The 13,397-nt window shown below is 43.2% G+C and overlaps 1 protein-coding gene across 1 annotated transcript in view; it reads left to right on the top strand.

Moving 5' to 3' along the window:
• Positions 1 to 13,397, top strand: part of ASCC3 (activating signal cointegrator 1 complex subunit 3) — a 544,482-nt gene that overhangs the window by 96,421 nt on the left and 434,664 nt on the right. Inside the window, exons 6-8 of the mRNA XM_030556009.1 lie at positions 5,200 to 5,407; positions 6,022 to 6,163; positions 6,799 to 6,924. Of these exons, the coding sequence (XP_030411869.1) occupies positions 5,200 to 5,407; positions 6,022 to 6,163; positions 6,799 to 6,924 (476 nt within the window). The remainder of the gene's footprint in view (positions 1 to 5,199; positions 5,408 to 6,021; positions 6,164 to 6,798; positions 6,925 to 13,397) is intronic.

Raw genomic sequence — 13,397 nt, 5'->3', positions numbered from 1 at the left:
CTGGGTTGTATTCCTGGCTCTGCCACTGACCAGCTGTTTGACTTTGGACACAACACATCACCTTTCTATGCATCAGTTTCCCTATTTGTTAAATGGGGATGATAATATTAACCTAATTTATAAGAGTGAGGTGGTTTTATAGATTGTGGCCAACATTTTCAGACCTGGGTGTCTAAAGTTAGGTTGTTCTTTGAATGATTGCTTATGTGTATTTCACAATAGTTGTGCGTGCTTGCCACATGCACTGGTGCTGGAAGTTTTTCCCCTAGCAGCACCCATAGCGGGGGAGAGCCCATGTGACCCCTGGAGTGGTGCCTCCATGGTGCGGTATAAGGGGAGCAGCATGCTCCCCACCACCCTCAGTTCCTTCTTGCCAGACAACTCCGACAGACGGCAAGGAGGGTGGGATGTGGAATAGACATGAACAACACATCTCAAAGAACACCAGTTATGGAAACGGTAATTGTCTTTTCCTCTTAGAGTGATTGCTCATGTGTATTCCAGAATAGGTGATTCTAAGCTATATCTGTTGGAAGTGGGTAGCAGTTCACAAGTTCCCATGATGGAGGACAGCTCTGTCAAACCTGGTGTCATCCCAGGTGTGGTATAAGGGAAGCTGCGCGCTCCCCCCACCCTCAGTTCCTTCTTGCTGCCGGTGAAGGTGCGTTGGAACTGCTCTGCTCCAGCTTCACTGTAGCTTGTCCCAGAACTGTTTGTTCGTTCAGCGTTAATACTTGTAATTAGTTAGCTGTTTAGTTAGTCAGTGAACCTGGGCTGGGGCATGCCCCACACTCCAGGGTTTAAGTCGTGCAGCTCTTGTAGGCTTTCTGTGCCAAGTAGTGACCCACACACAGACTGTTTGCGCTGCTTGGGAGAAACCTATATCTGCGAAAGGAGCAAGATTTGAAAGATATTTAAGCCTCGGGCCAAAAGAGACATTAGGCTCCAGGCCATCCTGATGGAGTCGGCACTGATCCCAATCCACTGCTCTGAACTGGTACCCGGCACGACAGCCTCGGTATGTGACGACCCTCTGGTGCCATCGACCAGCCGACACCGCTCCCTATCCATGGGGCACACCAAAAAGGCCAGGAAAACTCCCTCTTCACAGCATCACTGAGGGAAGTCTGGGACAGAGGCTAGGCCCACGTTGGGCAGTCCTTGACCCCCCCCCCGCCCCAGGCCTCTGACTCAAGTTGAGCGGAGTAATCTAGCCTCTTTGGGACAGGCCTGGGATGTTGTGTCCATGCTGGTGCCCGGAGCGCTGCCGATGTTGGCCCCACGCTCCAGAAGCAAGCCGCTGCTGGGATCTCCACAGTTACCTCCAGCCTGGGACTGATCTCGATCGAGGGAACGTTTCCGACGCCGATCATCGCCCAGCAACCGCTCGGGGCAAAGTCCAGGTGGATCACCCTTGATGACGACCGGATTGTCTGGCTGGGTCCCATCCATCCGGGACTTGTGACACTGTTCATCCTCAAGGAGCAATTATCTACAGGACAGTGGCAGGCGTCGCTGTCGGTTCTTATCTCCGAATGGGTACCGCAGTCGTTCGTGGCATGGTCATCGACGCTGTTTCCACTCGGACTCCTGCTCCAAGTCTCCGCCAAGACATCAAGGCCATTCACGGAGTAGCTATTACTATTGGTACCGGTCCTCCAGATTGAGATTGTGGTCCCGTGGCCGTCGTAGATCCCGGCACTGCCACTCCTCTCGGTCCAGAGACAGCAGCAGATCTTACGCCAGCCTGGTCTCCATTCGTAGCAGTCCTTTGATGCGCCAGGCCAGACAATCTGGACAGCCAGCCCTGCTGGTGCCAAAGCAGGTGCAGTGGCAACGAGTGTCACGGCCAGCCCAATGGTACCAGTGGGCACCATGGCCTCCGGTGGGAGCTCGCTCAGTGGCTGGAGCTTTGGAAGCGCCATCGGCCTCCCTCTCCAGACCCCGAGAAGGGAGTTGGTGGGATGTATGTGCTCGGCACTGTGCCCAGAGTTTAACCAGGTGGTGGACCCTCCAGTGCCGGACAACATCCAGAGCACTGCACCGGCCTCTTTGCTCCGCCTGGAGGAGGCAATTACAGCCTTGCCCCTGTGCATCCTGCAGGAGGACTTCAGGGCCCACAAAGGACTCTTAAAGAGGGTGGCAGCAAGCCTACACTTCCAGGCAGAGGAGATGGAGGAGCCGTTGGACTTGATGTGTAATGTACTGTCCCCATCGGCACCGGGTAGGGTAACCTTGCCTCTCCACGAAGGGATGGCTAAGATTTCAAATGCCCTGTGGCAAACACTGGCCTTGTTGGTCCCCCATCTCTAAAAAGGCGGAACACAAGTACTTTGTACCCACTAAGGGGCATGTGTACTTGTATAACCACCTGGCGCCCAACTCCCTGGTGGTTGAGTCGGTCAACCACAGGGAACGGCAGAGTCAGCCATCCTTGACCCCAAAGAACAAAGACTGTCAGAGACTGGACTCTTTCGGAAGGAAAATTTATTAATTTTCGAGCTTTGAGTTACAAGTGGCGAGCCGTGAGGCTCTCCTGGGCAGGTACGAATTCAATCTGGGGAACTCCGTGCCTAAGTTTAAGAACTCCCTCCAGGAGCGCGATAGGAAGGAGTTCAAGGCGCTAGTGGAGGAAGGGGCCCTGACCTCCGTGCTGCTGTACACGGCCTTTCATAAGGACAAGGTCTAGCTCCGCCCACACCCTGTATTCCTCCCGAAGGTGGCCTCCACCTACCACATGGGTCAGGATGTTTTTCTACTGGTCATCTGCCCCAAGCCTCACCCGTCTAGTGAGGAGTGCCGTCTCCACAAGCTCAATATGCGGTGGGCTCTGGCTTTCTACCTCAAGCAGACTCAGCTGTTCAGAAAGTCCTTACAACTGTTTGTTTGCGTTGGCTGAGCACGCGAGGGGCCAGCTGATTTCCACTCAATGGCTTTCCAATTGGATCATTTTGTGCATCTGTTCCTGTTACGAGCTGGTGGATGTCCCCCTGCCACCCATTGTGAGGGCACACTCGAATCGGGTGCAGGCCTTGTCGGCTGCCTTCATGACCCACGTCCCCATTCAGGACATTTGTAGGGTTGCCATGTGGTCTTCGGTTCACACGTTCACCTTGAACTATGCGATCGTCCCCCAGACCAGGGATGATGCAAGGTTCGGCAGGGCTGTCCTCCGCCGTGGGAACGTGTGCACTCCTACCCACCTCCAGCAGATTAGCTTAGAATCACCTATTCTGGAAACACATGAGCAATCACTGTAAGATGAAAAGACAGTTACCTTTTCCATAACTGATGTTCTTTGAGATGTGTTGTTCATGTCTATTCCATATTCCACCCTCCTTGCCCTTGCCGGAGTTGTCTGGCAAGAAGGAACTGAGGCGGGGGGAGTGTGCAGCTCCCCTTATAACGTGCCAGGGAGGCACCACTCCAGGGGTCGCAGGGGCACTCTCCTCCCACGGGTGCTGCTAGGGGAAAAACGTCTGGCACCGGTGCACATGGCAAGCACACATACTATTGTGGAATAGACATAAGCAACACATCTCGAAGAACACCAGTTATGGAAAAGGTAACCATCTTCTCTTAAACTGATATTTATGTATCTAAATAAAGTGGTCTGAATGTTTTTCAGAAGTGGTGAGCAGTTGTAAATCTTATTGAAGTCAATGTAAGCTGCAAGTGTTTTGGCAGCTTTCATTTACAGCAGGGCCAATATTTTCAAAAGTGAGAGCCTACAGTTAAGAAACCAAGGCCATATTTAGACGTTTAAATAGGTTGATTTTTCAAAAGTGATGACCACTTAACAGTCTCCATTCTCTTCGAAGAGAGCTGTTAATTTATCTATTCTACAGTCTTTGAAATCAGGCCATTTATTTAGGTGCTTAAATGTAGACTTAGGAACCTGAAATGTAGGCTCTCACTTTGAAAATCATGGCCCACATGCCTAAATGTGTATTCAGAAGCCTAACTGTAGGCACCTGGATTTGAAAACTCTGGCTTGTTTATATCATAAAATAAGTCCCAGACATCTCTGCTACGAACATCACTAGTTTTCTACCTACCGCTGATCTATAAAACCTAATAGCTATGTTGGAAGTATCACCATTTTCCTTAGTGTATGTATGTGAACTATGTAAGAATACTTTAAGGAGCCTTCCCTTTATGGCTATACACAGCTAGCTGCCTTCTTTCTAATGTGTTGTAAGGGGTGTATTTGAGCATGTTTTAGAGTAGAATGTCTGATATAATTTATTTGCACACTACCAACATGTGCATGGTGCTTTATACATAAGTCAAGTAACAGGTCTCTGCCCTGAGGAGTTCAGTCTGAATTAATACAATGAGGGATGGCAATAGATACAGGAACGATGAGGATTACAACGGTAAGAGATTGAGAGGTGATTAATATGTGTGCGTGCATCTTGGCAGTTTTTCTTTAATGAATCATAACATTCAGACTTTGTCCAATATAGATATTGAGAGAAGTAGGGGCTTGGTCTTTTTGATGTCAGCGTAGGTGGAAGGTATGTGCTGCAAAACTTTTAGCCCAGCGATCAGAATTTAACTCCTGGGTTTAGTTTTTGAAGCTGAATAATCTTCTGCAGAGCCAGAATTACCCAACCCCTGTGTTCGCAGACGCAGACTGATTAGGGATGTAATACATTATGTTGGGTCTGTAACATAGTAGAGCATCCATTATCTAGTGCAGGTACATTGGCTGTCCCTTGGGGAGGGTCAGAAAAAGATGCCAACCAGTTTCCATCCCATTCTGCCCACCTCTGACACTGGGTTGTGGGGGAGGAGTTAGTAGCAATTTTGTGGCTCTTGATTCCTGCGATGGCATGGGTATATGTCTTAGAGTAACAAGGGACTAATTTCCAACCCTGCACACCCGTTCACCTTCAGCCCCAAGTGCTGTTGAATGAAGAATTCTGTAGTTGAAGGTTTGAAGTGAAGCATAATGTTTTCCTAATGATAACGTTTAAATTGTTTTCTCTCTGGGGCATGGGCTGTGTCTTCCCATGTGTTGTGAAAGAATCTAGCACATTTACAATCTAAATATGCTAAATAGTTTTAGGCATTAGTAAGCTGTCACAATTTGTGTTATATTTTGAAAAAATAAAAAAAACCTTTTAAAATCATTTAGAAACATAAGTCAGTCTCTAATGTTCACAGAGAGCCATATCTGTTTCCATGTTGCAGAACGGTGTAAAAAGCTTGCAGGTGACAACACTAAACCCAATTATGGTTGTCAAGTCACAATTCAGTCTGAACAAGAAAAGCTGTTAATGAAACAATGTCGTCGGGAAGAAAAACGAATTGCCAGACGAGAAAAACGAGCTGGTGAAGATGGAGAAAATTCTGGAGAAGGATTAATATGCTTTGATCCCAAGGAGCTGCGGATGCAAAGGTATTAAATGCCAAAAGTTGAAAAATGCTTGTGCTGTAATTGCAGCTTTAATGTATCATAATCATTTATTTTCTTTTAGTTCACCTTTGGTGATTAGATGATTCTGACTTCAAGTCACGTTTTATTACAAGTCTAGAATTTTTTTGTATGAAAACCTAATTTTCTGGGATAAGAAAGCAGTCATCTGCTTAATTAGAATCTTCTTGGTCTCATCCACATGGGTTAGAGATGTAGAGTAGGGAGGTAAGCCACCTTCCCGAGTGCTATGCACACGCCACTAGCTTAAGATTTATGAAATCTATACCAAATGTATCAATACTCCCTCTCCCCTCCCAATTAATGGGTATTGTTTTCCATGCTGTCGTGTAAAAGCGGAGTTTGGGGAGGGAATGCAGGCAAATAAGGCATTGCATTTGGTGTTGAGAAAAACAGCAGCTGGAAATTTAAATATGGAGAACCATAAATTCTGATACACATTATGTACCTGGGAGTGAGAAGAACAAAAACATCAATAAGAACGTTCTGTTACTATGATATTAACATACTGTGTTTGTTTTTTTGGCAACGTAGGCCTGTGATTGGCAGAATTACTTAAGTTATTTTTCTCCTTGCAGAGAACAATCCCTTCTGAATGCTCGAAGTGTGCCGGTCCTAGGCAGGCAGAGAGAGATGGACTTTGAAAAAATTCATTACCCACATGTTTATGATTCCCAGGCTGAAGCTATGAGAACATCAGCATTCATTGGAGGTGCAAAGGTACACCTTTGGTATCTGACCTTTTCTGAACAATGCATCTATCCTAGTAAATAATATGCAGCTGAGTTTCTTTTGTTCCCTCAGAGGTTTTACTACTAATTGAAGCACTGTACCAAATTTTGCTTCTGCAGATGGTTGAGTATTTTCAAATATTTTATTTTTACTTAGGCAATAATCTTTCTTCTAATGGGATGGTTTTCACTTCCATGGAGACTTAAGTCATTAAATATATATTTTTTCTTCCTCGGTTGTTTTTCAAAAGCTGTTGAATTGATTCTAACGAAATTTATACTTCCTGAAAATCCAGGATTTTAATAACTTTCTCCTTAAATTTAATTTGACCTATCATTTTTAATAGGAAACAAGTATTGTCTAATTCCTCTTGGTTTTATGAACCAACCTCTGGATAGTAAAATGCCTGTCTTTCCCCTCCCCTCCATTTTTTGATTCTGTTGCCACCTGTACAATTAATAAACATATAGGGATTAATTTAACTTTAAGTTCAGTCACATTAGTTGTTAAATTTGTATATGTGACGATGAGATAGATCATTGGTCACTCAATTATTTCTAGCATATTTTAATGCCATTTTTTTTCTTTCTTCCAGTAACTTTTTTTTTTTTCAATTGTTACAGATGCTTCTACCGGAGGCGATCCAGAGAGAAAACAACAAAATGTATGAAGAAGTAAAGATTCCTCATAGTGAACCAATGCCTATTGGCATTGAGGAAAAAATAGTTTATATCAAAGACTTAGATGAGGTGAGTAAAACACTTTCTCATTTTTTTATAATTACTTGTTTGAAGATACATTGCTACTGAATTTTGCAATGATCTGTGATCCTTTTAAAGTTTTATTTAGTAGGTTGTATTTAAATGTTAATATTGCAGGGAAGTACTACTCTGTGGTGAAAGCACAGGGCTCAGTCAGTAATTTAGAGCTGTCATTCCATGCTAAAAAACAAAGCAAAACTGCTGAGTCAGTAGTACAATATAGTTGCTTACTGAGTCAATTAAAATGTGGCTGTCGCTTGTACTGTCAATGATAACATTAACAATGCTCCTGAGTGGGTTAAAGTCCTATTGAAATGTACGCTCACGGTCCTGTGTGACTGTGGGACAATCACTTAGCTTCTCTTTGCATCAGGATGCATATTAGTTCAAAAAAAAATAAAAAAAATTGAGTCACAAGGGTGTTGTGAGATGTTTCTCATAAACAGTGGAAGACTGCTCTGGAATCTCAGTGACAATACCTTCAAAATTCAAAATAACTATGGTTTATTCAGTTACTATGGGATCTAGATTTACTGCTTATCTTTCATTCATGTCTCGTCCTTCCCCCCTCCCCCAATACCCCACTTAAAGGATATGGGGGGGAGGTGCCACATGGAACAGTTCTGTGAAGTTTATACATACACCTCTACCTCGATGTAACGCCACCCGATATAACATGAATTTGGATATAATGCGGTAAAGCAGTGCTCTGGGGGTAGGGGCTGTGCACTCTGGTGAATCAAAGCAAGTTCGATATAACACGGTTTCACCTATAACGCGGTAAGATTTTTTGGCTCCCGAGGACAGCGTTGTATCAAGGTAGAGGTGTAATACTGTAATTACTCAGAACTAACATGACATTTCACAATTGAAAATATAACTAAAAAGATCTTTGTTAATAGGATGCCAAAAAAATTTACCTTTCCATATCAATTGGTAGAGTATGTGCACTATTGGAAATACAATTAGAAAAGTTACTGAAGTGGCATATTATATATATCCTTCGGAAATAAAGTGCTACAGTTATAAAAAGGATAACATAATTGAGCTAATGGAGCATGCAGCATTATGCCCACTGCTAGCTGAGGGCATGGTGAATTACGATAAACATAATAAGAGGACCAAAAAATGCCACCATGGCTAAACAAGAAAGTAAAACAAGTGGTTAGAGGCAAAAAAGCATCCGTAAATCCTATTGAGGAAAATAGAAAGGATCATAAACTCTAGAAAGTCAAATGTAAAAGTATAATTAGGTAAGCCAAAAAAGAATTTTGAAGAGAAACTAATTTTGAAGAGAACAGTTTTGTTTTTTTTTTAAGTACATCAGAAGCAGGAAGCCTGCCAAACAGTCGGTGGGGCCACTGGATGATTGAAGTGCTGAATGAGCACTCAAGGAAGATAAGGCCATTGCAGAGAAGCTAAATGAATTCTTTGCATCAGTCCTCACTGTAGAAGCTGAGAGAGAGATTTGCACACTTGAAACATTCTTTTTAGGTGACAAATCTGAGGAACTGTCCCAGAGTGAGATACTGATAGAGGAGGTTTTGGAACAAATTTATAAATAAAACAGTAATAGGTCACCAGGACCAGATGGTATTCATTTGAGAGTTCTGAAGGAACTCAGATATGAAATTGCAGAACTACTGAGTGTGATGTGTAACTCGTCACTTAAATCAGCTTCTGTATCTGACTGGAAGATAGCTAATCTGTCCCCAACTTTTAAAAAGGCCTCAGAGGTGATCATGGCAGTTACAGGCCAGTAAGCCTAACTTCAGTACCAGGCAAATTGGTTGAAACTATTGTAAAGAACAGAATTATCAGACACAGAGATGAACGTGATTTATTGGGGAAGAGTCAACATGGCTTTTGTAAAAGAAAATCATGCCTCACCAATCTATTAAAATTCTTTGAGGGGGTCAACAAGTACGTGGACGAGAGTGATCCAGTGGCTATAATGTACGTGGACTTTCAGAAAGCTTTTGACAAGATCCCTCACCAAAGGCTCCTAAGCAATGTAAGCAGTAATGCAGTAAGAGGGAAGATCCACTGGTGGATCAGAAATAAGTTAAGAGACAGGAAACAAAAGGATAGGAATTAAATGGTCAGTTTTCAGAATGGAGCGAGATAAATAGTGGTGTTCCCGAGGGGTCTGTACTGGGACCAGTGCGGTTCAACATGTTGATAAATGATCTGGAAAAAGAGATTCATAGATTCATAGACTCTAGGACTGGAAGGGACCTCGAGAGGTCATTGAGTCCAGTCCCCTGCCCTCATGGCAGGACCAAATACTGTCTAGACCATCCCTAATAGACATTTATCTAACCTACTCTTAAATATCTCCAGAGATGGAGATTCCACAACTTCCCTAGGCAATCTATTCCAGTGTTTAACTACCCTGACAGTTGGGAACTTTTTCGTAATGTCCAACCTAAATCTCCCTTGCTGCAGTTTAAGCCCATTGCTTCTTGTTCTATCATTGGAGGCTAAGGTGAACAAGTTTTCTCCCTCCTCCTGATGACACCCTTTTAGATACCTGAAAACTGCTATCATGTCCCCTCTCAGTCTTCTCGTTTCCAAACTAAACAAACCCAATTCCTTCAGCCTTCCTTCATAGGTCATGTTCTCAAGACCTTTAATCATTCTCGTTGCTCTTCTCTGGACCCTCTCCAATTTCTCCACATCTTTCTTGAAATGCGGTGCCCAGAACTGGACACAATACTCCAGCTGAGGCCTGACCAGCGCAGAGTAATGCGGAAGAATGACTTCTCGTGTCTTGTTTACAACACACCTGTTAATGCATCCCAGAATCACGTTTGCTTTTTTTGCAACAGTATCACACTGTTGACTCATATTAAGTTTGTGGTCTACTATGACCCCTAGATCTCTTTCTGCCATACTCCTTCCTAGACAGTCTCTTCCCATTCTGTATGTGTGAAACTGATTGTTCCTTCCTAAGTGGAGCACTTTGCATTTATCTTTATTGAACTTCATCCTGTTTACTTCAGACCATTCCTCCAATTTGTCCAGATCATTTTGAATTTTGACCCTGTCCTCCAAAGCAATTGCACTCCCTCCCAGTTTGGTATTGTCCGCAAACTTAATAAGCATACTTTCTATGCCAACATCTAAATCGTTGATGAAGATATTGAACAGAACCGGTCCCAAAACAGACCCCTGCGGAACCCCACTTTTTATACCTTTCCAGCAGGATTGGGAGCCATTAACAACTACTCTCTGAGTACGGTTATCCAGCCAGTTATGCACCCACCTTATAGTAGCCCCATCTAAATTGTACTTTCCTAGTTTATCTATAAGAATATCATTCGAGACCGTATCAAATGCCTTACTAAAGTCTAGGTATATCACATCCACCGCTTCTCCCTTATCCACAAGGCTCGTTATCCTATCAAAGAACGCTATCAGATTAGTTTGACATGATTTGTTCTTTACAAATCCATGCTGGCTATTCCCTATCACCTTACCACCTTCCAAGTGTTTGCAGATGATTTCTTTAATTACCTGCTCCATTATCTTCCGTGGCACAGAAGTTAAACTAACTGGTCTGTAGTTTCCTGGGTTGTTTTTATTTCCCTTTTTATAGATGGGCACTATATTTTCCCCCTTCCAGTCTTCTGGAATATCCCCCGTCTCCCATGATTTCCCAAAGATAATAGCTAGAGGCTCAGATACCGCTTCTATTAACTCCTTGAGTATTCTAGGATGCATTTCATCAGGCCCTGGTGACTTGCAGGCATCTAACTTTTCTAAGTGATTTTTTACTTGCTCTTTTTTTATTTTACCTTCTAAACCTACCCTCTTCCCATAAGCATTCACTATATTAGACATTCCTTCAGACTTCTCAGTGAAGACCAAAACAAAGAAGTCATTAAGCATCTCTGCCATTTTCAAGTCTCCTGTTACTGTTTCCCCCTCCTCACTGAGCAGTGCACCTACCCTGTCCTTGGTCTTCCTCTTGCTTCTAATGTAAAAAGTCTTCTTGTTTCCCTTTATTCCCATAGCTAGTTTGAGCTCATTTTGTGCCTTTGCCTTTCTAATCTTGCCTCTGCATTCCTGTGTTATTTGCCTAGATTCATCCTTTGTTATCTGACCTAGTTTCCATTTTTTATATGACGCCTTTTTATTTTGTAGGTCACGCAAGATCTCGTGGTTAAGCCAAGGTGGTCTTTTGCCACATTTTCTATCTTTCCTAACCATCGGAATAGCTTGCTTTTGGGCCCTTAATAGTGTTCCTTTGAAAAACTGCCAACTCTCCTCAGTTGTTTTTCCCCTCAGTCTTGCTTCCCATGGGACCTTACCTATCAGCTCTCTGAGCTTACCAAAATCTGCCTTCCTGAAATCCATTGTCTCTGTTCTGCTGTACTCCCATCTACCCTTCCTTAGAATTGCAAACTCTATGATTTCATAATCACTTTCACCCAAGCTTCCTTCTACTTTCAAATTCTCAACAAGTTCCTCCCTATTGGTTAAAATCAAGTCTAGAACAGCTTCCCCCCTAGTAGCTTTTTCAACTTTCTGAAATAAAAAGTTGTCTGCAATGCAGTCCAGGAAATTATTGGAGAGTCTGTGCCCCGCAGTGTTATTTTCCCAACATATATCTGGATAGTTGAAGTCCTCCATCACCACCAAATCTTGGGCTTCGAATGATTTTTTTAGTTGTTTGAAAAAAGCCTCATCCACCGCTTCCACCTGATTAGGTGGCCTGTAGTAGACTCCCAGTACAACATCACCCGTGTTTTTTACCCCTTTTCGCCTAACCCAGAGACTCTCCACACTTCCGTCTCCTATGTCCATCTCCACCTCAGTCCAAGTGTGTACATTTTTAATATATAAGGCAACACCTCCTCCCTTTTTCCCCTGTCTATCCTTCCTGAGCAAACTATACCCATCCACACCAACATTCCAGTCGTGTGTATTATCCCACCAAATTTCAGTAATGCCAACAATGTCATAGTTGTATTTATTTATTAGCACTTCCAGTTCTTCCTGCTTATTACCCATACTTCTTGCATTTGTATATAGGCGTCTAAGATACTGGTTTGATATTGCCTCCCAGGTTTGCCCTGACCCTCCTTCCTCACTGCCATTATAGCCCGTGCTCCCTCCTGTTTCCAACCCATCTCCCAGGTCTTGTTCCCCACTTACCTGTGGGGTTTGCTCACCTGTCCCCGTCGAACCTAGTTTAAAGCCCTCCTTACTAGGTTAGCCAGTCTGTGCGCAAATAAGGCCTTTCCCCTCTTCGAAAGGTGAACGCCATCTGTGCCTAGCAGTCCTTCCTCGAATAGCATCCCGTGGTCGAGGAAGCCAAAGCCCTCCTGGCCACATGGCGTGAGGTTCAACTTTATTGCATTGAAATTTACACTGCTCCCTTTCATATTTTGGGGGTTGCTCAGGTTCTGCAGTGTAGTTACGTTACTGTTTCATATGCATTCTTCTGATATGAAATGTAACCAAATGTTATCAATATATCACCTGCCTCATCTGTCTGTTAGGCCCCCTATTATTACAGTGAGGTGGCAAAATTTGCAGATGATGCAAAACTACTCAAGATAGTTAAGTCCAAAGCGGATTGTGAAGAATCACCAAGAGATCTCTCAAAACTTTGTTACTGGGCAACAAAATGGCAGATGAAATTCAGTGTTGATAAGTGCAAAGTAATGCACATTGTAAAACGTAATTCCCAACTATTCATAAAAAATGATGGATTCTAAATTAGCTGTCACCATTCAAGAAAAATATCTTGGAGTCGTGGGTAATTTCTGGCTGCTTAAAGAAAGGTAACAAGGAGAAACACTTAAGTAAACCAAATATATCTGCTTCTCTGAATCCTAGTGCTGATAAATCTCATAAACCTGAGGAAAAAGGAGAGAAAATGATCTTGAGTGCGAATTTAGAAACAGTCTGATTTTTCTCTTGGCAAGGAAAGAAATTGTTTCAGGGCACACTCCAGTGTAACAGATGTGGGAACCCAACACTCCCCCGCCCCCCCCCCCAAAAAAAAAAGAAAGAAAAAAGATCTAGTATATCACTCTTCTCAGTGGACAAACACGTCAAAGTATATATTGGAAAAGTGGGATATTGTGGCCTTTTGGCTTTTCCTTTTTTTATTGTCATAGGTTGTACTTCTAATGTTTTGTAAATACATCATGGAATAGGCAAGTGTATCTTAAAGTATATTTTAAATCAAATTAATCAAATATGTCGCATTTAAATCTGCCACAATGCATACAGAACACTGCCATCTGATGATGGCTGGAGAGGTTGTGAACGATTAGTTTACTATGTTTATGATTTGTGCATGCAGCGATCTCTGCTAAAAATTCCTGTTATTGTTAAATCCATCCTCCCTCTTCTCACTCAATCCTCTCTCATTTATATCTTTTTTAGACTGTAAGATTGGAATTGCTTTATGTATGTGTACAGTGGCTAGATCCCTGTCCTAG

Source organism: Gopherus evgoodei, chromosome 3 (assembly GCF_007399415.2).
Source record: "Gopherus evgoodei ecotype Sinaloan lineage chromosome 3, rGopEvg1_v1.p, whole genome shotgun sequence".
In the NCBI taxonomy this organism is placed as follows: domain Eukaryota; kingdom Metazoa; phylum Chordata; order Testudines; family Testudinidae; genus Gopherus; species Gopherus evgoodei.
This window is presented reverse-complemented; position numbering and strand designations above follow the sequence as displayed.